General features: G+C 44.9%; 2 protein-coding genes and 1 long non-coding RNA gene across 3 annotated transcripts in view; 2 read left to right on the forward strand and 1 right to left on the reverse strand.

Annotated features, from left to right (window-relative positions):
- Positions 1–9,622, reverse strand: part of LOC129458263 (uncharacterized) — a 114,843-nt gene extending 105,221 nt beyond the window's left edge. Inside the window, exon 1 of the mRNA XM_063613877.1 lies at positions 9,172–9,622. Within this exon, the coding sequence (XP_063469947.1) occupies positions 9,172–9,173 (2 nt within the window). The 5' untranslated portion in view covers positions 9,174–9,622. The remainder of the gene's footprint in view (positions 1–9,171) is intronic.
- JUN (Jun proto-oncogene, AP-1 transcription factor subunit) lies at positions 9,550–13,188 on the forward strand. The gene has a single exon (XM_055234226.2). The coding sequence runs from the start codon at positions 11,413–11,415 to the stop codon at positions 12,415–12,417; it is 1,005 nt and encodes a 334-aa protein (XP_055090201.1). The 5' UTR covers positions 9,550–11,412; the 3' UTR covers positions 12,418–13,188.
- A 2,606-nt stretch (positions 13,189–15,794) lies between these two features.
- On the forward strand, positions 15,795–24,474 carry LOC134731938 (uncharacterized). Its single transcript, XR_010114664.1, has 3 exons — positions 15,795–15,866; positions 16,882–16,993; positions 24,126–24,474. It is a non-coding gene; the product is annotated as an uncharacterized lncRNA (long non-coding RNA).
- Positions 24,475–26,414: the final 1,940 nt, after the last annotated feature.

The following is a 26,414-nucleotide window of genomic DNA, read 5'->3' on the forward strand; positions in this document are numbered from 1 at the left end:
ATGTTGCAAACTACATACACACAAACAGGCAACACTGTGCTAAAAGGCAGTAGTTCCAAGAAAAGCCATCATTGCTACTTAGAAAACTGCAGGGAAGGCAGGCGAAATGGAGAGGAAAGTAGAATAAATGGGACCTTAGGAAGTCTAATTCCAGCTTCACCATGTATCAGCTCTGAACCTCAGTTTGCAAAGAAGACTGCTGTGAGGATCCAGAGGGACAGCAGGTGCAGTCACGACTAATAAGAAAAAGAAACATGTATTCTGATTTTTTTAAATTACAAGTGGAATACATGTTCGTTGTAGAGAATTTTAAAACAAACAGGGAACATAAGAAAGAAAGTGGAAATTACCCAAAAATCACAACCATTGACATCCTGATGGTTAGTCAGCCATATTTCCTTCTAGGTAAATGCATACCCATATTACATATTCTACTTGTACATCACACAAAAACTTCTGAATGCATTTATTAAGTATATGCATACATATATTCCAAGACCCTCCTCTCAGGCTCATTCTCTCCATTCTTCCTTCCCAGTTTACCTTTTTGTCCCTCCAAACATGCCCCATATTCAATAATATCCAGGCCTTTATACATGCACTCCCTCTTCCCAGAATATTCTTTCTCTCTCCACTATCTCCTCTTTTTCTGGCTACTCCTACTCATCTTGGAGGGCTCAGTTCCTAGAGGACAATTATCTGACCGTGACCCTTGTCAGATTTCCCCAGGGCACCTAGAGCATCCTGTTCCCTGTTTTTCATAGCATTGCCATACTGGACTAGTCTTGCCTCTTTATCCTATTTTCCTTGCTAGACTCCAACTTGTGGGCAGGTACTATAGCTTTTGTTAATCAGGGATTACCAATGGCTGTCCCATAGTAAACGCTCAAAATTTTTTGAATAAATGAGTAAAATACTTAACAATATATGCTATCTATTTTTCTTCTGAAATCCCCAAAGCACCTTACAGTTCTCAATAAATACCCACTGAAAGGTTAAATATAGAAGAGTATGTGCGACATGGTAACATGCCTCATGAAGTTTATAAATTAGATGGGAAGAAAGCATTGTAAAAGGAACCTCAGCACAATTAAATGCTATATTCTTTTCTTCTGCCTCCTCCACTACTTTTCTTCAAACTAGAAAGAGCAGAACAAAATCCCTAAGTTCAGTTCCACATTTGTTTCTTCATTGAGGGTATCCTGCCGCACTAACTGAAATAAAACAGCAGCAGCTTTAACACATATGCTCCAACATTTCAGTGGCTCAACGCAATAAAGTTGATTCCTCATTCCATCAAAATCCTATTGAGAATATTTCGGGTTGATAAGAAACCTTTCACACAGTTATTCAGAGATCTGGACTCCTTCTAACTGTGGCCCTGCCCTTCTCTACAACCTCGGAGTCACAGAGACCAGGAGATGGGGAGAGATGGTTTTATGAGCCAAGCCTGTAAGTGATACACAGCACATTCACTGCATTGACTAAAACTCAGCCACAGGTATTTAGAAAGGAGGCCAGGAAATGTAGTCTATCTGTACATACAAGAGGAAAAGAAAAGAGGTTTGGTGAAAACTGTAGTTCTTCACCACAGTTGATAAGGGAGTACCTAATCTTCTCAAGTGATCCCAAGACCAGGTAATTTTGATTTATGGATACTGAAAACACTTATTTTTTTGACAGGAAAATATCCATCTAATAGTGGACATGAGAATGTATCATTCCAGGTTTACGAATTTTGAAGGTAAAAAAAGGTCAATTCCAGAAATGAGAAACAGTGATGTTAATGACCACTCCAGAATTCTAAATGAGATTCCTTAAGATGGCTTTTATGAACATTGAAAATAAAAATGATGATTACTATAAGTACAATGGGCTGACAAGGAATTATCATAAATGAACCTGGCATCATTTCTGGCACATAGTTGATAATAAATACATGTTGAGCAGGGGAACTACAATTCTACTTTTAAGGCAACTATCCTATTGACAAATAATTTTAACTTCAGAAAGTTCCTTCTTAAATATAGGAAAGTTTTCTTCTCTAACTTCTAACCATTAGCCTAGCTCTGACCTCAAAACCTACAGAGACTGCTATGGGTGCTCTCTTGGTCTTCCCCCTGCCTTCTCCAACCCACACTTCTCCCAGTCAAATAATCCCAGTTCATTCAATTCTTCTCCACAAGACAAGGTTTTAGGCCTTACCATTTGGCTGTCCTTCCCACAGATATCAGTGGTTGGCCAAATTGCTTTCCAAATTTCAGGCCCACAATATTCCCAATGATGGGACCCAATGGTGTCCAACCAGTAGCATTTAGTAGAATTACTACTCTTGGCTTTGGGCATCGTGTCCTTACTTTGTGACTAGAAGTATTTAAGTAGTGAAGGTGCTAGCAAAGGAATTTCTGCATTGGAAAAAAGGCAGGACTTGGAAGGTGACCACTAAGGACTCTTGCTGCTTTATGATCCTATAGGTTTTGCAGAAGTTCTGAGTAGAGAGAAGGCATCACTCTAAGTGTGATAATTTATACAACAGTCACACATTCCTCCTTGACAAAAACCTTGAAGAAAATCCAAGAGGACTTCCACAAGGGCTCCGATGTATAAAAAAGATGTATTTGGGTATCTTCTCTGTGCTAAGCATGCTAGATGCTATGGATACAGTGGAGACCAAGAAATACGGTTTTTCTATATTCTTGACACTTGGCATCTAGTGTGTGAAACAGACTTTAATAAGATAGTTTTTATAAAAAACAAAAAATACATAATTACATAAAGAAATATAGAATAATATTTTTTAAAACATTCTATTGTTAAGAGAAAACCACCATTTCCCTGGCCTCAGTTTTCCATGATGGGACATCTGCTAAAATAACCCTCTTATCCTTTCTCTCCATCCTTTATATATACTCCCCATAGGAAGAAAAGTAATTTGAGTTATCTGATTTCTGAGTTCACAAGAAAGACCCATGCATGCCACCCTCAGAAACTGGCTGTCTCTTTTCAGAGTCAATTCGTCCAAAGGATGTATACACTCACTGTACCTCTGGAGAAGGTCTGCAACTGTCCATCATTGCCAGGAACGAGTAGGTAAGTTTAATGCATGGGTGAAACATCGGTGCTATGGGTTGAATGTTTGTCTCCTCCAAACATCATGTTGAAATTTGATTCCCACCTGTTGGAGGTGGGGCCAAATGGGAGGTGTTTGGGCCATGGGAGCAGATCCTTCATGAATAGAGTAATGCCCTCCCTGGGGGTGAGGCAAGGAGTGAGTTCTTCTAGCTCTATTAGTTCTCAGGAGAGCTGGATATTAAAAAGAGCTTTGCACCTCCCCCTTTTCTCTCTTGCTTCCCTTTTGCCCATGTAATCTCTACACACTCAGAACTTCTGCACCTTTTCTCATGAGTAGAAACAGCCTGAGGCCCTTACCAGATGCAGATGCCCAATCATGAACTTTCCAATCAGCAGAATTATGAGCCAAATACACCTTTTTTTCTTTATAAATTACCCAGCCTCAGGAATTCCTTTATAGCAACACAAAAGAGACTAAGACAATCAGGAAATCCACTGTGGCTTCCTGTTTGCCATACCCTCCAAACCAGTCTGTATTAGCTTTCACATCGATATTTTGATCCCCACTCATCTGATTCCTGTGTCTAACTCTCAGCTGGTTCTTAACTCCAGAAGGTGAGAAAGGGGTGTTATCCATAATCCTTCTCAAAGAAAAGTTATAGGGACTTATGAGACTATGAGGAGAAATCTAATTTACATGGAGAGAGGGCACATTAGGAAAAATCACAGAAAGTCTCTGTCATTTAAGCTAACATCCAAAGAAAGACAGAAATTGGCCAAAAAACAAGGATAGGTTAAGAGGGCTCTTATAAAGGTTCTTAGACAACAAATAGTTTGTCTTATATGAGGAACAAATGAAGGCTAGTGTGGGAGTCATTAGGAGTGGTCACCATAGGATTGTGCTTCCTGGTCCCCTTGTGGCTTGGCTGGGCTGGGCCATGAGACTAGTTTTAGTCAATGAATGTGTGAGAAGTGACATGTGACATTTTTAGGAAAAGACACTTAATTGCTGTGATGAGACCCTTCAAAGCTGCCTTTCCTTCTACCACGAGATCTGAAATGTTCCTGAAAGTGGGTATTCCATCAGCCTGGGTCCTAGAGGAAGGTGATGTGATCAGAGTGCTTGCCAACCCTTGCTGGACATATTGCAGGAGCAAGAAAAAAAAAGAACTGTATTTCTTAAGTCACTGAGGTTTTGGAAAAAAATGATTTAATTATAGCATATGAGCATATAGGAACAAGAAAAAAACTTTATTTCTTAAGTCACTGAGGTTTGGAAATATTTTTAATCATAGCATAACTTAGGCTATCCTGATTGATTCAGCCAAAGGCAGTGTGGCTGGAGAAAAGTGAGATGAGAAGTCCTAGCTCTTTTAAGCTAATAGGATGCTTTTAAGGAGGCTTCAGCAGGGGAATTTGACATTTTCCAAATATTATGTATTAAAACAAGGTACTATTGCTACTCAATCATTAAAACACCCCCTTCATTCCACTATGGAAAAGGCTATTTTAAAAAAATCCATCAACAAGCATTTACTGAGCACCTTCTATGCTTTCATATGCCAGGCTCTGTATTAAGCACTGGAGATACAAAATAAGAATAAGACACAGTTGCTGGATTTGGAGTCAGGGATTTAAGAAGACATTTACAAGACCATGTGAAAAACATTCTCTACTTCAGGTATGTACCCAGTATGGTGACAGCCAAAGAGGATAATAACTATTTGAGGTGAAGGAGGAGATGGGGTGAGGGAAAGCTTCAGAGGTAGTGATTATTTGAGCTGGCTCCTGAAGGGTGAATAGGAGTTTGCCAGGTAGACTTTTGATTAGGGATAAAAGTACATGCAAAGACAGGAAACTGTCCGAGTGATGGAAAATATTTGGGGTGGCAGCGACTCAGAGGAATGGAGGGAATGTGGAGTGCAGGGTGTGGTAGACTGCAATATTATTCAAAAATACTTGCTGCCCCTCCTCACTGACATCAGGCTCGGTCATGTAAATTGCTCTCAGCATAAGCTTTAAGAGCCATGCTCTTTTCTCTCTGCTATGACAGTAATGTTTTAGAAAGAGCGTGCTTCGTTAACCAAGGTCTTTGAGCAAAGATCATGTGTGTAAATCAGAGACACAACCAACTTATGGTAGACGTATTAGTCTGTTCTCACACTGCTAATAAAGACATACCTGAGATTGGGAAATTTATAAAGGAAAGAGGTTTAATGGACTCACAGTTCCACATGGCTGGGGAGGCCTCAAAATCATGTCAGAAGGCAAAGGAGAAGCAAAACCACATCTTACATGGTGGCAAGCAAGAGAGCTTGTGCAGGGCAACTCCCATTTATAAAACCATAAGATCTTATGAGACTAATTCATTACCATGAGAACAGTATGGGGAAAACTGATCCCATGATTCAATTATCACCATCTGACCCCACCCTTGACATGTGAGGATTATTACAATTCAAGGTGAGAGTTGAGTGAGTACATGCAATATGAGTGAGAAACAATTCTGTGATTGTAACCCAGTAAGATTTTTGGATGGCTAACACAGCATAACCTAGAGTATATGGAGGTGTGCATTTCCAGCTCTTTGACTTCCGGGTACCTAGTAGGATTGCACTTTCCTGCACCCTTTAAGTAAGGCATGGTCACGTGACTAATTTTAGCCAATAATATGTAAATACAATAAAAAGTGTCATTCCTAGGAGGGAGCTTTTAAAGCCAATTTGAGTTCACCATGCTTTCTTTCCCCTGCCAAACTGATGGGATGATTGTTGAAGCATGTATCAAGATGAAACCTTCTTCAGACTAGGTTTCTAAATGAGCACATTAAGCAGAGCCCCATGAACTTGAACATGTAGTATGAGCAAAATATAAAATTTCTTTGTTAAGCCACTGAGATTTTAGGATTGTTTGTTATGGCAGCATAACCTAAACCATCCTGACTCATATAAAAATTGGCTACTAGATATGGGTTAGTGTAATAACAACAATAAGCATAACAACAATAAAACTAAACAATCATTTAGAGGGCGATAACTAAGAACACTGCTATCAGAAGCTGAAGGGATGGTTATCTGTTTGGTAAACAGATCACCTGTGATATTGTAGAAGACAGATCACGAACCTGATGAACTAAAGAAAAGGACTGTAAAACAGAAAGTGAGTAGTGTGTGTTGGTGGCTGTTGGATGCATTCTGAAAGTTACCACAAGCCATTCAAAGATGAACTCAGAAAAATTTGGCCTGTTTGCAATCAGGAATGAAATGGAATAGAGAAAACCTATAAATCCAGGGATTTACATCGTTAGAAGAGGCAATTGTTTCCCAGTTCCAACTAGTAAAATATAAAATCAAGAAATACTTTCAGCAAGAAAGGACTTGGAAGAAACTAAGCTTTGAAGTAAGGATCAAGTCACAGAGTATGAACCTACTATTAAAACCTCAGGATAGGAGGCCGAGGAGGACGGATCACCTGAGGTCAGGAGTTCGAGACAAGCCTGACCAATATGGAGAAATCCCGCCTCTACTAAAAATACAAAATTAGCCAGGCGTGGTGGCACATGCCTGTAATCCCAGCTACTCAGGAGGCTGAGGCAGGAGAATTGCTTGAACCTGGGAGGTAGAGGTTGCAGTGAGCTGAGACTGTGCCATTGCACTCCAACCAGGGCAACAAGAGTGAAACTCTGTCTCAGAAAAAAAAAGGATCAATTAAGATCTTACCCAGCATATACTTTCAACTGGACAAAATGGCTCTGGGAAAAGGAAGAAAGGTCTAACTCTCCCACCAAAACCCAATAAGCCCAAAGTGCTCAAAATCAAGTGAAGAGCAAGAGAGTGAGACAGCAAAAGAGAGACAGAGGAGTCAACAGGCAGGAGAGCAGGAAAGCAAAGAGATACGGCAAGCCAAAGAAATATGTCTGGAAAAGAATTTTGTGGCTATTGGCACATGGAACACCTTATATCAGATAGATAAGAAGCCTACCTACACATATCAAGACTTAATGTCACTCTGCATCTCCCCAACTTTTAAAAGCTTATTTAAAAGCATATTTTCCAATGCCTGCTTTAGCTGTGGAAAAGGAAGACTCTCCAAGGGCAAATCCAGGAGTCATGGAAAACAATGGGCAGGGCAGCTTGGTGCTGTGACTGGATGGGTCTTTAAGGTTGATTCCCTTGAATAAAGAATGAGGGAATTCCACCAGGGGAAGGAGAGTAGACCAAACATTTGGTGAACAGAAAGGGAGACAGAGTCTTTAGTGTTATTCTCCAAATATTCCTGGAGAGCCCTTTGAGACACCTGGTAGGATTATAGTGATCTCAAGTTAGGCATGGCCATGTGACTGCTTTGGCCAATGATGTATGCGCAGAAATGATGTGTGCCATAAGTGGATGCTCCGACAGCCATGATGTTCCGAGTTCCTTCCCCACAGTCAGGATAGCTGTGAAAAGGGGTATCAACACAAGGCCTCCTTCAGCCTGAGCCCTTGAGTGGCTACAATGAGCAGAGCTACCCTGCCAACCTACAATGGTCATGTAGCAGAAATGACCAACTTTCACTGGAATAAGCCACTGATATGTTAGGGTTGTTTGTTAGGGCAGCATAACACTGCCTTTCCTGACAGAACTAGGAGTGAGAGATAAGGCTGGAGAGAGCAGGAGTTAGATTGTGAAAAGCCCCTTCTCCAAGGCATAGGAATCGGAACTTTCCTGGTGGTGAGGAAAAGCCAATGAAGGCTTCCAAGCAGGGGCGTTAACATGAACAGATTTGTTATTTTTTTGGATAAAATATGCTATTTCTCAACATAAGGAGAAGATCAGCCTACTAAACCACATGAGGCAGAGAGGAACACACAGAACCTTAGGCAAAAGATATATATTTATACAAAGTCCTAAGTCTTGAAATTTCTAAATACAGGAGCTCTGAACGGAGTTACAGTCAGAGAGGATCAGGCAAGAAAATTTCTTCTATGCCACAAGCGCTATTTCCTGTGCAGATAACTAATACTCCACAAGAAAGTTTGCCAGAGTAGAGAAAATACAAAGGAATGTAACACAGACCTGAGGTCAATTTCCAGCTGCCTGTGTGACCTCAACAAAGATACTTAACTTCTCTGGGCTTATTTCCTCACATGTTAAATCTGGATAATAATATATGTCTCTCAAGACGGTTGTGGGGAGAAAACAGCGTATTTAAATTGCTTAGGAGAATGTCTGGCAGATAATAAGTGTTTAATACATGAAACTTATTTTTATTACTGTTATTAAAAAATATTTAGAACACCAACTCCCTGATTACAACAGAAAATGATTCAGGGCAACAGACAGAGGAGAATGTTCTCTCCTTGAGAAAGTAACTGGATCTTGTCATCACTGTATACCTACCCCACCCCCTCCCCAGCTCAGTGCCTGGCTCACAGTAGGCTTTCAGTTACCCTCTGCAGATCAGTGAAAGCTAGGTGAGTGCCCGGAGTGAAGAAAAGTTGGCAGGTTTCCCACTGATACCAGCTGCTGTTGGTTTCTGAACACTCAAAGCCGCAAATACCTTAGGGCTGGGGGCAATGAACCCAAGGCTGAATTCCAAGTTCAGAAGCAGCGAAGTCTGAATTTAGAACCTAGGAACTTAAACTGCTGCAGGTCCAACTTCAAGACCCAGTTCTAGACAGAGGCTTGGGAAAGAGCTGACTTCTAACCCTGTTCCCCCTCTCCTCCTCCCCTCGATGCTTCTCACAGGAAAGTACACCTGGTCCTGCCAAATCACACTCTTATATCCTGGCATCCTATCCAGGCTCTGCGAGGATGGAAACTGCGAGGCAGGGGAGGGAAGCGGGCTGTTTGGCCACCACCTCCCTAGTGCTGCAGACGACCCTGTCACACTAACTCCTGACAGCCCAGTGAGGTGGACGGCACCGGCCCCACCTGCAGATGAGGGAAACGAAGCTCTGAGGAGTTCCGTGATTTGCTTGCTTCACACTGTGGCAGCCTGGCCACGAAAGAACCAGGATTCCCGACTTCGGGATTCTTTCCACCACACACTTTCGTCCCTAAGGGGTGGGGGGCGGGGGGAGGATAAAATAACAACCGCGGAAAAGGAACCACTTACATGTGTCTAGCGCTTCCTAGAGGCTACCCAGGATATGGGCCCACCACCCGGCCGGGAGTGCAGAGATTTGAAGTCCAGGTTCTACCCCGGGCTCCGAGTACTACTGCGTGACTTTATGCTAGTGTCCGCCGCCTTCTGGGCTTGTTTTCCCGGAAGCAACTCGGCGCGGATGGACTATATGTGTGTGTGTGTGCGCGCGCGTTATGTTGTGCGTGTTGTGTTAAGCGTGTGCGTGTTGTCCGGGGGCGGGAGGGGGAGTAGACTAACACCGGGGTTCCCCGAGTTTCGGATCGCCTACACGCTTGTTCCCATCTGGACCCTGTTACCCACTAATTGCGCCCACTATAAAAACTGACCCTCCGAGGCAAAGCTGTGAACCCCTGCGCCCTTTCCCCCACGGTCCCAGAGGATGAAGTGGGGTGCAACGGAGACTCAGCTGAGCGTCCAGTTTCGAGCAATACAAATCTCTCGGCTCCTAGGAGCAGCCAGACGACCCCGCGGACCGTCGCTCCTGAACTTGACCGAGATGCAAACTTCGGAGCGTTCTCAACGTGGGGGGCCGACTCTCGGGAGACCGCCCCCAAACTTAAGCCCCCTTAGGCTCACTCCCAACTGGGACTTCACAGAGCCACCTTAAGGGCGGTACTCCCGCCCCCCGGAAGTGCGGGGGGGTGGCAGCGTACTTGGACTCTCAGCCTCCAGCCCCGCGCGGTGGCGGCCGCCGGTGGATGACTTCGGGCCCCACGAGTGGGGAAACAACCACCACCCCTAGCCCGCATCCCTGGCCCAAAACAACTGGCCAGGTTCCCCGGCCTCCCGGGTCCCTGCATCCCCCGCATCCCAGTTCGCAGCCGTGAACTTGAGCCCCCCCTCCGTCAGAGGTTGCGAGCGTCCGCCAGCTCGTGGCAGCCACCGTCACTAGACAGTCAAACCCCAAGACGTCAGCCCACAATGCACCGGGCGGGCCGGGAAAAACGGCCCGGGGAGGGGACCGGGGAAGAGAGGGCCGAGAGGCGTGCGGCAGGGGGGAGGGCAGGAGAAAGAAGGGCCCGACTGTAGGAGGGCAGCGGAGCATTACCTCATCCCGTGAGCCTCCGCGGGCCCAGAGAAGAATCTTCTAGGGTGGAGTCTCCATGGTGACGGGCGGGCCCGCCCCCCTGAGAGCGACGCGAGCCAATGGGAAGGCCTTGGGGTGACATCATGGGCTATTTTTAGGGGTTGACTGGTAGCAGATAAGTGTTGAGCTCTGGCTGGATAAGGGCTCAGAGTTGCACTGAGTGTGGCTGAAGCAGCGAGGCGGGAGTGGAGGTGCGCGGACTCAGGCAGACAGACAGACAGACACAGCCAGCCAGGACGGCAGTATAGTCCGAATTGCAAATCTTATTTTCTTTTCCACCTTCTCTCTAACTGCCCAGAGCTAGCGCCTGTGGCTCCTGGGCTGGTGTTTCGAGGAGTGCCCAGAGAGCCTGGTCTCCAGCCGCCCCCGGGAGGAGAGCCCTGCTGCCCAGGCGCTGTTGACAGCGGCGGAAAGCAGCGGTACCCACGCGCCCGCCGGGGGAAGTCGGCGAGCGGCTGCAGCAGCAAAGAACTTTCCCGGCCGGGAGGACCGGAGACAAGTGGCACTGAGTCCCGGAGCGAACTTTTGCAAGCCTTTCCTGCGTCTTAGGCTTCTCTGCGGCGGTAAAGACCAGAAGGCGGCGGAGAACCACGCGAGAGAAGAAGGACGTGCGCTCAGCTTCGCTCGCACCGGTTGCTGAACTTGGGCGAGCGCTAGCCGCGGCTGCCGGGCGCCCCCTCCCCCTCGCAGCGGAGGAGGGGACAAGTCGTCGGAGTCCAGGCGGCCGAGACCCGCCGCCGGCCGGCCACTGCAGGGTCCGCACTGATCCGCGCCGCGGGGAGAGCCGCTGCTCTGGGAAGCGAGTTCGCCCGCGGATCCCGAAGAACCGCTGCGCCCGAAGAGCGCTCAGTGAGTGACCGCGACTTTTCAAAGCCGGGTAGCGCGCGCGAGTCGACAAGTAAGAGTGCGGGAGGCATCTTAATTAACCCTGCGCTCCCTGGAGCGAGCTGGTGAGGAGGGCGCAGCGGGGACGACAGCCAGCGGGTGCGCGCGCTCTTAGAGAAACTTTCCCTGTCAAAGGCCCCGGGGGGCGCGGGTGTCCCCCGCTTGCCAGAGCGCTGTTGCGGCCCCGAAACTTGTACGCGCAACCCAAACTAACCTCACGTGAAGTGACGGACTGTTCTATGACTGCAAAGATGGAAACGACCTTCTATGACGATGCCCTCAACGCCTCGTTCCTCCCGTCCGAGAGCGGACCTTATGGCTACAGTAACCCCAAGATCCTGAAACAGAGCATGACCCTGAACCTGGCCGACCCAGTGGGGAGCCTGAAGCCGCACCTCCGCGCCAAGAACTCGGACCTCCTCACCTCGCCCGACGTGGGGCTGCTCAAGCTGGCGTCGCCCGAGCTGGAGCGCTTGATAATCCAGTCCAGCAACGGGCACATCACCACCACGCCGACCCCCACCCAGTTCCTGTGCCCCAAGAACGTGACAGACGAGCAGGAGGGTTTCGCCGAGGGCTTCGTGCGCGCCCTGGCCGAACTGCACAGCCAGAACACGCTGCCCAGCGTCACGTCGGCGGCGCAGCCGGTCAACGGGGCGGGCATGGTGGCTCCCGCGGTAGCCTCGGTGGCAGGGGGCAGCGGCAGCGGCGGCTTCAGCGCCAGCTTGCACAGCGAGCCGCCGGTCTACGCCAACCTCAGCAACTTCAACCCAGGCGCGCTGAGCAGCGGCGGCGGGGCGCCCTCCTACGGCGCGGCCGGCCTGGCCTTTCCCGCGCAACCCCAGCAGCAGCAGCAGCCGCCGCAGCCGCCGCACCACCTGCCCCAGCAGATGCCGGTGCAGCACCCGCGGCTGCAGGCCCTGAAGGAGGAGCCTCAGACGGTGCCCGAGATGCCCGGCGAGACACCGCCCCTGTCCCCCATCGACATGGAGTCCCAGGAGCGGATCAAGGCGGAGAGGAAGCGCATGAGGAACCGCATCGCTGCCTCCAAGTGCCGAAAAAGGAAGCTGGAGAGAATCGCCCGGCTGGAGGAAAAAGTGAAAACCTTGAAAGCTCAGAACTCGGAGCTGGCGTCCACGGCCAACATGCTCAGGGAACAGGTGGCACAGCTTAAACAGAAAGTCATGAACCACGTTAACAGTGGATGCCAACTCATGCTAACGCAGCAGTTGCAAACATTTTGAAGAGAGACCGTCGGGGGCTGAGGGGCAACGGAGAAAAAAAATAACACAGAGAGACAGACTTGAGAACTTGACAAGTTGCGACGGAGAGAAAAAAGACGTGTCCGAGAACTAAAGCCAAGGGTATCCAAGTTGGACTGGGTTGCGTCCTGACGGCGCCCCCAGTGTGCACGAGTGGGAAGGACTTGGCGCGCCCTCCCTTGGCGTGGAGCCAGGGAGCGGCCGCCTGCGGGCTGCCCCGCTTTGCGGACGGGCTGTCCCCGTGCGAACGGAACGTTGGACTTTTCGTTAACATTGACCAAGAACTGCATGGACCTAACATTCGATCTCATTCAGTATTAAAGGGGGGAGGGGGAGGGGGTTACAAACTGCAATAGAGACTGTAGATTGCTTCTGTAGTACTTAAGAACACAAAGCGGGGGGAGGGTTGGGGAGGGGCGGCAGGAGGGAGGTTTGTGAGAGCGAGGCTGAGCCTACAGATGAACTCTTTCTGGACAGATGAACTCTTTCTGGCCTGCCTTCGTTAACTGTGTATGTACATATATATATTTTTTAATTTGATGAAAGCTGATTACTGTCAATAAACAGCTTCATGCCTTTGTAAGTTATTTCTTGTTTGTTTGTTTGGGTATCCTGCCCAGTGTTGTTTGTAAATAAGAGATTTGGAGCACTCTGAGTTTACCATTTGTAATAAAGTATATAATTTTTTTATGTTTTGTTTCTGAAAATTCCAGAAAGGATATTTAAGAAAATACAATAAACTATTGGAAAGTATTCCCCTAACCTCTTTTCTGCATCATCTGTAGATACTAGCTATCTAGGAGTTGAAAGAGTTAAGAATGTCAATTAAACTCACTCTCAGTGCTTCTTACTATTAAGCAGTAAAAACTGTTCTCTGTTAGACTTTAGAAATAAATGTACCTGATGTACCTGATGCTATGGTCAGGTTATACTCCTCTTCCCCCAGCTATCTATATGGAATTGCTTACCAAAGGATAGTGCGATGTTTCAGGGGGCTGGAGGAAGGGGGGTTGCAGTGGAGAGGGACAGCCCACTGGGAAGTCAAACATTTCAAAGTTTGGGATTGTATCAAGTGGCATGTGCTGTGACCATTTATAATGTTAGTAGAAATTTAACAATAGGTGCTTATTCTCAAAGCAGGAATTGGTGGCAGATTTTACAAAAGATGTATCCTTCCAATTTGGAATCTTCTCTTTGACAATTCCTAGATAAAAAGATGGCCTTTGCTTATGAATATTTATAACAGCATTCTTGTCACAATAAATGTATTCAAATACCAATAACAGATCTTGAATTGCTTCCCTTTACTACTTTTTTCTTCCCAAGTTATATACTGAAGTTTTTATTTTTAGTTGCTGAGGTTAACACTGCTGCAATCTGAAGTGACTTGAAAAGAAGCAAAGAATTTAGGAAGAGTCAAACTAGAAGTTGTGATCTAAATGAAACAGTCTCCCAATTTCATTAATTCTCTCCCTCTTTCTCCATCTCTACTACTTTCTCTCTACTACCACCCCTCACCCCCAAATAAACCCCTGTACCTATGGAAACTAACAGTTTAGCATTTTGGATCTGTCTATAGTTTATTTCTTAATTTGTTTCTAAAATAACCTTGTTTAAATATAGAATCAGTCTCAAAAGATAGTAATCTAATACTATGGAAAAGATTCACAGGAGAAAACATGAACACTAACTCAGTGATTACATGCGTAAATCAAACCTCAGCTCTGGGGAAATGGGAAACTTAAATTCTGCCTACAGATAAAACAGGAGATCAACAAGGCAGTGCTCAACAAGGGAACAATTTTTTGCTTGGTTGCTTTTCATCCCAAGAGCCAGTGTGATTATCAGGCAGCAAAAGCAATTTGATATCCAGGAATATTTCACAAACCACTAATTGAGTCAGGGCTGTTTGCTCATTAGCAGTGTTCTAGTACCCAGTAGGTCTGGGAGTGCTAATATCCTGCCTGTGGCTGTAAATCCAAATACACAAAGAGTTTCTCCTTAGGAGTGTATCTAGGAGTGGAAGAGATTGGACAGGCTTGTTAGCTTCAGATATACTCTCCTTTGTAATAACACTTCTTGAACAAAGGGTTACTGGGAGCAGAGCCCAGTTTGCCAAACTGAATTTGCCGATGTCAGCAACCCGGAAGGTGAGATGATTTTGACCATATGTAGAAATAGCAGAGGGACAATAAAGCATTTTGGGGTGGGGCTCTGTGGAAGCTAAACAAGAGCCAACTAGAAAAAATAAGCAGGCTGGGGAATTAATTACCTGCAAAGGTAGACTAAGCCCAGACAACAGTACAGCACGGAAAAGCCACACCACTCCCCAGTTTGCTTTAGATTTCAGTGTTTAAAAAAGTCTGGAACTCAGGCCTATCCCCATGCTTGATTGTTTCAATTAACATTCTAAATGTATATTCTTGAAATTCTAACCATTCTAACCAAAAGGGGTGGAAAAAAATAATTGTGGTAGAGGAAATTAACCCATGATCTCTGGTAAATTTTGGAGACAAAAGATTAACTGCTTATAAACACTTAATGGTTAAGTTTACTATGGGCCTTCAATGAGTTAATCTTTAGGTAACACTAATAGTTGGAGAAGATGAAGCTGGTGACACACAGTCATTAATCCTCTTAATTTGTTTTACACATATATATATATGTGTGTTACATATATAAAATAATTCAATCAAGGACATTTAACCTTCTGTGTCTATCAGGACAGAGGGTTCATGAACTCAATGAAAATGCCCAGAAAGTTGTGTTTGTGTGTCTGTACACACTCTTCTGAGGAGAGAGATTTTTGCTTTTATTTGACCCTCCCAGAGTTCCATGACTCAAAAAAAAAGGGTTAATAAACCATGAACTGACCAGCTACATGCCCACTATCAGAAACATATCTTTGTATGGATCTAAATCCCATGCTCTTTCTTTCACCCCTTCATGTTTCTGCTTGCATGTGTTTGCCTGGAATACCTTTCCTTCTAGTTCAACTGATAAATCCTACCCATTCTTCAAGTCTTGGTGTAAGTGACACCTTCTCTGTAAAGCTTCCCTTGGTAATTAATTCCATCTTCAAAAGGAATGAATAATTCCCTAGTGAGCATGGTAACATTTTATCAAAAATCCTATGATAGCACCTACAAAAATGTATTATGAACCTCTGTGTCTCCTGGTCAGAACCCTATCCTCTTCATCAATGGACTCTCAAGCTTTTAATGTAGCGCCTGGCATATAGTAGTAGATGTTCATAAAATAAATGTTTGATGACTGAACGAACAAGTGAGCTCAAACGCTCCTCCAACATAATTCCAAGTCTTAGTTTCTTCTAGTAAATATATTTCATTCATTTCCAGGTGCATAACTCATGATGGATCAACCCTCAAAGTCAACCTGGCCAACCCTCAAGTTCTAAAGCCCAGTTCTTAGTGAGTGTTCTTAAAAGAATTAAGCTGTTAGCACATTCATACATCCAGCCACAGAGAGTGTCCCTTCCTGCCTACACTAATGCAAATGGGCATCTTCTTACATTAAATGGGTCTGCCTGAAACATTAGTTTTGAAGGTGGAAATGGAGCGTATGTGTGTCCTTGGCCAGGCACAAAAACAGTTCCAGATGTGTCTTCATTTGAAACAACCAGCTTTATTGGTAATGACAGAGGGGACTTTCTGTTAGTAAAATTAGACATGTTTCAGGGGTCCAGAAGTTAGTACCCAATGTTTGCTTGCTGAGACAGGAATCATGCTAATCCATCTATTCCTCCATGTCATTTCATTACTAGAGAAGTGCATTGGTTGAACCAAGGAAAGAGACCACGACTTCTGGTTTGATTGCCCCTTGCCTCCTCCACCCACCTCTATGGTGGTCAAGTAGGATCTCATAGAAGAGGGGAAGAGGGTTAGAAGCTGGAATGGCCCGAGAATGTAAAACTATTCTTTCCTAACTCTGGAACCTAACTTGAGTTGTTTGGTTTTGGACTTTCGAACATCACAAAGCAGGGCATTCCCCTGGTCCTGAGTCTCTTTGAGGCCCTGTGCTTGTCTGCGGGGACTCAATGATGAGCAAAATATAATCCCTATTCTCAAGGAACTCACATTCTGGTAGAGTGGAATGTGGAGATGAAATAGAAACTATTCTAAAGGCACAGGGTATATGCTATAAGAAAAAGGTGCCAGATGGGAGCAGAAGGAGGCATTATTAGAAAATGCTTTATGGGAGAGGTGACATTTGAGCTGATCCAGTGGGCCTTACCAGGCAGAAAAGATTGGAAAGAAACTTGCGTGCAAAGGCAGAGAAGTATGAGAAAACGTCTTGTGTTTAAGGACCTGAAAGCTGCTTAGAGAAGCTCGGAAGAAAGGTGCGAGAAGAAAACTGAAGGGAGAAGAGGCAGGGAAGTTGAAGGCTTGGGTTGAGATTTAATATCCATTCCATGTTATCCTATAGGTGATGGAGAAAGCAGGTGAATTTGAAACAGAGTGGGGACATAATACTCTCAACTTGAGAATGATTCATGCTGGCAACAGTTTGGAGGATGGATTGGTGAAGAAGAAGCTAGGTAAGGGGTGAAATACCAAAGATAGGTTTTTAGTTTTATTTAGAATGCCTGTGGTATTTAAAGTAATCTTACAGTTGGGGGAGAAACGGGAAGAAGATGGCTTGGTCCAGGCTACATCATGCCACCTTTCTTCTTATGAAACTTTCTGACCAGTTAGGCCTAAAGAGGGATACCAGGAGACTTACTTTCCTCTTATGCTACTTGTTCCATACTTACATTTTCCTCTCCATTGGGTCCATTTGATACCTGAAAGAAAATTATCTTACAAAATGGTCTAGAGCCCACCTGTTCAGAGTCAGGAAGCTCAAATAAACAGATATGAATGAAACAGACCTGCAACCGTGTAGGCCAGGCCTTCCAAGGTTATAGCACAGAACTGGTCCTCACTGCTGCAAGACCAAACCTGACTTTATCTGGTCACCTAGAATTGATTAAGCTCAATGAGGCTAGTTGACACAAACTTTATAAACTCTTTGATGTATAAACAAATTATGTTGAGGGAACTGATAATAACATTTTACATTCCCATAGCACTCATTTTCTACCAGAAGTAATATTGAAATCCTATTTTGTGCCAGAAACCAGGAACACGGAAGAGTGAAAGCAACAGGATGCCTTCCCTCATGGAGTTTCTCATCTAGCTAAGAGAAACAGTAAATAAACACACAAGGCCAGGCACGGTGGCTCACACCTGTAATCCCAGCATTTTGGGAGGCTGAGGCAGGCATATTACTTGAGGTCAGTAGTTCGAGACCAGCCTGGCCAACATGGTGAAACCCTGTCTCTCTACTGAAAATACAAAAATTAGCTGGGCATGGTGGTGGGTGGCTGTAATCCCAGCTACTCAGGAGGCTGAGGCAGGAGAATCACTTGAACCCGGGAGGCGGAAGTTGCAGTGAGCTGAGATGGCACCACTGCACTCCAGCCTGCACGACAGAAAGAGATTCCGTGAAGAAAGAAAGAGAGAGAGAGAGAGAAACACAAATAAATATATGATTAAGGTGCAATGAAGAAAAAGAGCTGGGCACTAATAAAGAGAAGATCTAAACTGGGTTGGCAACAAAGTATTTCTGGAGAACTACTTGAGCTGAGAAATCTTAGACTAAGAGTTCCCCAGGTGAAGAGCAGATGAATAGGAGTGAGACATCCCAGGTGAAGAATCAGCATGAGGGAGAGCCTGGGAAAGACTCTGGTGCACCCTAGTAGTTATGAGAAGGCCTGAATCCCTGGAGTATACTGAGCAAAAGAAAGAGTGATGAGCAATGACATTTGTACTCACCCGTCCGTACTCTTGTAGTTTCCAAAGCTCTTTTGCCTCTTCTATCTCATGTTATTTTCACCACTGTTCTGGGGATGCCCATTGATAGTAGTCATGTTTCATGGGAGCAGAAGCTGAGGCTCCCAGTGAGTTTTAAGTGCTTTCGTTGAGGCCATGGCTCCAGTAACTGGTGGGGCACAATTTGGTCCCCAGGCATCAAGAACCATATTTTTCTCCTATGTTGTTCGAGGAAACAGAAATCCTGGTGACATTGGGTCTCTTACTCAGTGCACACTCCTATGTCTACATCAAGGACCCTGAGAACTGAATTAGTCATCAGAAGGTTCTTTGATGTGCACAGCATCTAAGCAAAGGTAATCAGATAGTCTCCTGGGATATTTCGCCCATGCCGCAGCAATGTCTAATGAACTCTCCTTGCCCCTCTGCAAACTCCCCCTCTCTGGAGAGAACAGAACACTTCTGTGCTGAGAAGCCCTGAGAGTTTCTTGCTATACAAACTTCCTTCATGTACATCTACTAAAAAACATTGCTTGATGATTGCCTCATTATTGCTTCAAACAATTGTGTTACCAGATGACCAATACAGTTATTGCCTTCTTAGGTTGTAGGTACTCACTGGTCCCCTGGACAGAATTTGAATATTTCCCAAATATCCGGAGGATTGCACCTTCATCACCTTGGGCTGATGACTAATCTCTTCCAGGGTGTATTGATTGATCTTAGGTTCATGCTTGAAGGGGGAGCTTTTCCTGATATTATGTTATCCTGGAGAAAAATGGGCAGGCACCTGAGTTATTCTATTATTGACCATTCTACCAGTTAAGATATGTGCAGGGCCCAGCAACAGAACATGCAACGTAAACCAGAAGACCAGATATGAAACACGTCCACAAGTGGCTAATGTAGTGGCTTAATGACATAATCACGGGTTCAGGTGCCTCCTATCTTTTCACTTCACCATTCTCAGTGTGTCAAGGAAGTTTCTTGTGGGCACTCAAGATACCTGCAGCAGTTCCGGCATCATAAGTCAACACAATAGTCACCAGCAATGCAGGAATGTTTGCTACCATCTTCCTGTTTTTATTAACAAGAGAAACTTTCCTAGCAGCTCCCCACCTCCACCCCAGTAGACTTGCCCTTTTGTCCCATTGTACAGGAGCAGGTCATATTCCTAGACTCAAAATCATTCATGACTAGGAAATAACCCCACCATGATTGCTTGTATTTTGCCATCTCCTACCTCCTTGAACTTAAGTGAGAGGACTTCTGACTTGCGTCAGCAAATGAAATGCAAGCAAAGGTGACATATCACATGAAGATAGACGCCTTGAGAGCAAGTACAAGATTCAACATCTTCCCTTTTCTTTGCCTTGGCAACTGTGGACACACAGGAATGCAATGTCCGTCAGCCTGTGTTCCTAAATGATAGTGATGTAGACAGAGTCCACTCTCCTCTCCCACAACTCCCGACCACCAGCATACCCACGGTGACCATTTAGCATGAGCAAAATCCCCCAAGAATTTGTTGCTCTAAGGCACTGAATTTGAGGGTTGCTTGTTCTCATAGCATTACCTAGTATATTCTAACCCTAGTAGGAACCAACAGTAGGAACAATATCTGGTAGGAACCAATAATGCTTGCTACAAGCATAACAAAAACTGACACGTATATAATATTTATAATAGATACCATTTGCTACATTTCTCCTATATATCAGGCATTGTGCTAGGACTTCCAGGGTTGGTGTTAAGGGGAAATGGAGCATCAGGTCTTGTTCAACTTTAGGAAATAAGTGACTGGTGGAAGCTCAAGCTGAATCCAACTCTCCCTGACTCCAAAGAACTTGCTTTGTCCACATAGGACCTTGCTCCTGAATAGTGCTGCCACGTAAATTTCTATCTCATTGAACTCTGCAACTTCTCTGCCACACAGGCACTGTTATTTCATTTTGTATATAAGGAACTGAGATTTAGAGAAAAAAACTATCTTGCCAAACTTCAGAGCTAGAAAGACACTAGAGCCTCTGCCCTTCCCACTGTTCCTTACTGCACTCCTGAACAAACACATCAGGAATTGAGGTATTATGAGTTAGGGGAGAGAACTGAGGTATTATATGACTCAGAGGCATGCAGATTTTGGAATGAAGTGCCCCCGCGTTAAATCTAGCTTCTGTCACTTGTAGCTGGGGAGCATGGAGCCAGTCCCTTATTACTGATTGCTAATCCTCAATTTCTTTCTTTGCAAAAATGAGGCCAATCATGGCGGCCACAGAAGGTTGTTGGGAGGAACATACATCTAAAGCACTTATATACAGCAGGCACGGAATAATTAGCTAGTTTTTACTGTCAACTTGTTAATTTAAGAAAAAAAATCAGGAGTACAATCAGGAATACACGCACACACACACACACACACACACACACAGCCCTAGCTGAAATAAAAACATTTCCCATTAAGATTCAACGAGGTCTCACAGGGCCTACTTCTTGGTCATATAAGGGCTGGCAGGTCCTCTCTGTGGGCTGGAGAAAAGTTTTGTTTCCCCAGCTGCACTCGCAGGGGAATACTCTGCAGGCACTGCATTGTGAACCTGTTTGGCTTGGCTCAGAGGCCTGTCAGCACATTCAGGAAGTGAAGTCAGAAAGAGGCAGGATTTCAAACAGAGCCAGCTGCACACAAATGCCCAGGCAGCGAAATGCCTTATTCGAGCAGGGTGCCTATCAGCCTGGGTTGCCCTAGGTGCTGTCAAAGAAGCCACTGAGAGTGGCTCTGTGCCAGAAAAGGAAGAAGGAATCACCAGCACCCAGGCTAAGGCCATAGCTTCCACAACAAGGTGGCCTGAGGGCTGTGCAGGGGTCATCTCAGCCAGTCTCCTGCCTCAGGCTCTCTGAGCTTTCTCTATACCTGAGCTCTCTGAACTTGCTAGATGGAGGGGCTAATGTTTATCTCCTGGGAGTCTTGAAGTCAAGGTGTGAGATTGGGAGGAGAGATGAGGGAAAGAACAGCAAAATGAAAGAATGGGTTACCAATGTTGGGAAGGGGACGGAGAGAACTGAATGAAGTGCCTGAGAGGATATGGAATCCTGAGAAAGAACCATGCTGCCACTCTCCAGCCATATTCGCATGCCGAGGAAACAGCACAGTGGCTAAGACCTGAATTCTAATATCAAACTCGAGCTGTCAGTGGGAAAATATTTCACTTGTCTAAGCCTCAGTTTCATTCACTGTGAAATGGAGATAATATAATATCTACTCCCATCATGTTGTTGTAAGGATTAAATAGGTCAATATATGTAAAAGAGCTTAACCTAGTGCCAGCAAATCATAAATGTATCAGTTAGAATTCCATGGTTGCAAGAGGCAGGAAACTTAGTTTAAATGGAAAGGATTTTTATTGAAATATATCAGTCAAAAGCCATCATAGATGTAGCTCCAGATATGGCTATATACAGGGTTCAAATGGTATCATCAGGCTTTGATTTCTCTCTGTCACTCAGCTTGCTCTGGGAAGTGTTAGCTTCATCTTCAGTCTCCATGTGGTAGTGTCCAGAAAGTCCCAACTCTCCATCCATAGGGGTCAGAGGTCTACAGCAATTTCTCACAGCCTCCCAGAATTATGCTTCATTGATCTAATTGGGTCACATACCCATCCCTGAACCAATCACTGTGGGCAAGGGGTGAAGTGGGATATATTGATCAGCTTAAGTGTAGGTCAAGTGCCCACCTCCGAAACCAAGGTTGTGGAGTCATTCAAAGCCCATGGCCAGACAGGGAGGAAAGAGGGTATCTTCAAAGGAAAATCAGGATCTAGGAGGGAGTAGATACTGGGGGGATCAGAAGAAAATGTCAACTACCAGAGCTCATCTATTTACTGATTATTGTTGCTGTTATTATTATCATCAAACCTTGCAGACCAGGCTAGAGGTATCTACTGCCTTTCTAAAACTGGGTCACAATGCATTACTCATTATTTACTTTTTGGTCTCTAAATGGGCAATTCTGGTCAATGTCTTCTTAAAGTCTTATCTTAGGAAGCTGAGTATCGGGCCAGGTGCAGTGGCTCACACCTGTAATCCCAGCACTTTGGGAGGCCGAAGCAGGTGGATCACGAGGTCAAGAGATCGAGACCAGCCTGGCCAACATGGTGAAACCTCGTCTGTATTAAAAATACAAAAATTACCTGGGCGTGGTGGTGCACGCCTGTAGTCCCAGCTACTCGGGAGGCTGAGGCAGGAGAATCGCTTGAACCAGGGAGTCAGAGGTTGCAGTGAGCTGAGATCGTGCCACTGCACTCCAGCCTGGCAACAGGGTAAGACGGTCTAAAAAAAAAAAAAAGAAAAGAAAAGAAAATGTTGTTCCTTCAGGGGTAGGGGACAAGGTAGGAGGGGAGGCCATAGGGGCAGGTGGATCCAGATGGTATGTGGTTTAACTCGCCATGTCCGAATATAGTGCCCTCAAGTCGTCAACAATCTGAGTAGCCAGATGATGGTGAGCAATGAAAATCACACTAGTTCATTCTTAAGGCAGAACCATTCCTGTGGTAGTTGCCTCGGCGCTACCTTGTTTAAAACTGACAATAGCCCGTCAAGGTAGTGATCACAGGCCTGTTCTCAGGCAAGGAAACTGAGACCCAGAGTCATTACAGAGAATAGCTAAGGCCCCATGACTGCAGGAGGCAGGAGCAGGATTTGACTTTAAGTTCAAGCTCTTGATCATGAAATCAAACCACCTCTGAAGAAGAAAATGAAAAACATTTAAAATTTTATAAAATTCCCATGGCTCAGCAACATCACACTCCCTAGTGATACCTTGACACATAGTAGGTTTACAACAAATGCCGATATTTTTTCCTTCATGTAGAAGGTGAATGGGGAATTCCAGGGGCCTTTTTATTTTCTCTCTCATCCATATCTGGGCTTTCTGCCCCTGCTGTTTTAAATTCCATTTGAAATGAAAAAAATACATAACTAAAAATCATCCTCTGCCAAGCCATTTGGATTTAAAACAGATGGGCAGAAACCTGGAAGGAGTCAGGATTCTCCCTAATATATCAAATATTGCAGCCAGCGCCCATCTGAGAGGCTTTGCTGCATTTTGTAAAGAAAACAGGCCGTATTTTGAAAATGGATGAGTAAGGTTCACTGTTTTGACTTGTTTCAAGGTCTGGAGGCCAGGCCTGGTTTTGATCTGACAGGTCTGAGTCTCCAACCGTAGCTTATTTCTGTGCAAAGATTCGAAGAGGCAGCACGCTCACCAGGCACAGACCTGAAACCGTGTCCCTTTGAAGACTTCTTCGGTGGGTCTTAAGTGGGATTTGGTGCCCATTGTGGAATCACAGTAATGAACCCAAAACTAATGTTTTTCATTACAACAGCAAATCAGTCAGCCCCTCTGTTTGCTCAGGTGTGCAGCTGTGTGCCCCATGCCCTGATCTCTATACAATAACAAAATAAATATTTTTCGAAGGAAGAAATTAAAGATGAATGCCACAACTGATGGGGTGGGGGAAGCGAGAGATAGGAGACTCTGGTCTGTTTGAAGTAAGATAATATATTTGCTATACAATCTCTTTACTAATTGGTCACCCTCTAGTCCGTGAAGAAAAAAAGAATCTACTAACGAAGTGGCAGGATTCATCCAATCAATTACTAAACACATCACAACTCCGCATGGGGCTCCTTGGACTCGAAAAACAGTGCCGGTAGATGGCACCAGAGGGCAGGTTCCCTGCTTCTCGGGGTTTAAAGGATGAGAAAAAACCCAGCCAACAAATTGGGCTGGGACAAAAGTATGGGCGTCGTCCGCCTTCAGAGGGGACCAAGTATAAACACATTTTTTTTTTTTTTTAACAGAGTGTGTAATCTCATGTGCTGGAAACGTCCTTGCTCCACCAGCCGGAGGCCAGGAAGCGAGCACCAAACGCTGTTTGCAGGACAGCTCTTATTTCAGGAATGAAGACTAAGGCTCAGCAGGTAGGAGGCCTTGAGAACTAGCACCGAATTTCCAAGAGGCCCACGCTGCCATGGAGCTGCGGAGTGCTTGGCTCAGGGAACTCATTGGATAATGAGACAAGAGACAGTTGCGATATTGGAATAAACCCATCCAAACTCATCTACATTAACAGGGGCACCAGCTTACTATGCTGGGGAAGATTTGAAGATCAAGCGTTAGACAGAACTGAGTTGAAATCTTAGATACATGACTTTGGGTAAGTCTCTTTCCTTCACTGGGCAACAGTTTACTTATGCATGGAATAGGTGTCATCGTTGTAAAAAGGAGGGAAGTGTTGATTTTTGGAAAACGCTTAGCACAGCACTCCATAGTCAGCAACTCTTCCAATCATATCATTAAAACCCATTCATGTGGGAATCAAGATCATGGTGGGTGGGAAAAACAACCTTCTCATTTGTGTCATCCCTGTGCCTATATGTGCTGATTCTCCATGGGCTTATCACAGTATTTTGCAGTTTTAAACTTCATGCAGGCCTTTAGGTTGGCTACTCCTTTAATGTAAGGGCTACTTTGTAAAGTTCTCTTTGCATCCCCAGCATCTATCATGGTCCCTGGAATGTGATAACATCTGTTAAATACACAAGTTTTTCTTAGGAACAAGTTGTTCCAACCCACCAAGCTGAGTGATTCAGATACAGTATTATGGCCACATCTTTTCCTTCACTGTGCTCAGCAAAGAAAGAAAATACTACAAACCCAGTGATGAAAATGAATTCTGAATTTTTAGCCAAAGACCAAATAGGAGCCAGATGCTGAGCAGCCATCTTCAGGAATGGCCAACTCAACCAGCCAAGGCTCAAAATAAATTCCAAGACAGAATTACAACATTAAAAGCAATTCTATGATTTTGGTGTCATAGCTGAAGACTTGGACATATGGCATTCTCATCTATGCATGCCAAAAAGAATGATGGAGACAGAAAGGAGAGAAGGACCTGGACGGAAGCAAATGTCAGGAAGCCAACAAGATCAGGAATGTCAAGCTGGGGCCAATACATAGGAAAGGTGGAGGCCATGGGTTGGCTATCATGAGTCATATAGACTTGGTCGCTTAGTAGCCCTTTGATTGGGTAAAGTTGCTTGTTTGCTGAGAGGCTTAATCTCTTCATCTATAAAATGGGGTGTATTAGTCAGGATAGGTTAATCTGTGCTGTGGTAACAAACTGAATTCTCAGTGACTTCACAGAACAAAAATTAATTTTTTACCCACCCAAAGTCAAGTCAGTGGGAATCCTCCTACATCCAGTGACTTAGAGATCCCATTTTCTTCTATCTCGTGACACTACTATCTCATCATATGGCTTCCAATGTTACTGTGTCAAGAAAGAGGGAGCTGGAGAAGTTATACTGGCTCCTACGTGCCTCAGCACACAAGCAATGTATGTAATTTCTGCTTGGAGCTCATTGGTCAGAATAAGACACATGGTCCAACTCAACTGCAAGGAAGGCTGGGAAATGTGGAAGAGTGGTAGATATTTGGGGAACACTAAATATGCCTGCCCCACAGGGTAATAATTAACTCAATCAGAATTGGATTTCATTGCATAAAACAGAGCAGCTAAATATCTCTTTTAATGGTTTTAAGGAGTTAGAGATTTATTTTGCCTGTTATAAAAAGTCTGGAGGAAGGCACTGTAGCAGCTCCACAGCCATCAGGCTCATAGGCTCCTTCTCTGTTTCTATTCCACCATTCTTCGCGTATGGCTTCCATCCTAAAGTTACTTCATGGTTACAAGGTGCCCTCCAGCTATCATGTCTACATTGCAGCCAATATTTCACAGCAATAAAAGGCACCCTATCAGCATTAAAGAGCTTTCTCTGAAGCTTACCCAGCAACTTCTATTTATATTCTTTGGCTACTCCTAGTTGCAAGGAAAGCTGGGAAATGTAGTCTTTAACATCTATGAATGGGAGAATGAATACTGGGTAGGCAACTAGCAGTTCATACCAAAATAATATTTAATTCATGGGTTTGTGGTGAGTACTGTACAAAAGTTAAAAGCACTGCTCAGGACCTGATCTTTGTAAGTGCCTGATATATGTTAGTTGTGGGGGTCTTTTTTCATTCTTGTTTGTATTAACCAAGTCATCATTAAGGAAACCAGACTTTGGTGACAGCATCTCAGGGAC

This window comes from Symphalangus syndactylus, chromosome 19 (genome assembly GCF_028878055.3).
Source record: "Symphalangus syndactylus isolate Jambi chromosome 19, NHGRI_mSymSyn1-v2.1_pri, whole genome shotgun sequence".
Taxonomy (NCBI): domain Eukaryota; kingdom Metazoa; phylum Chordata; class Mammalia; order Primates; family Hylobatidae; genus Symphalangus; species Symphalangus syndactylus.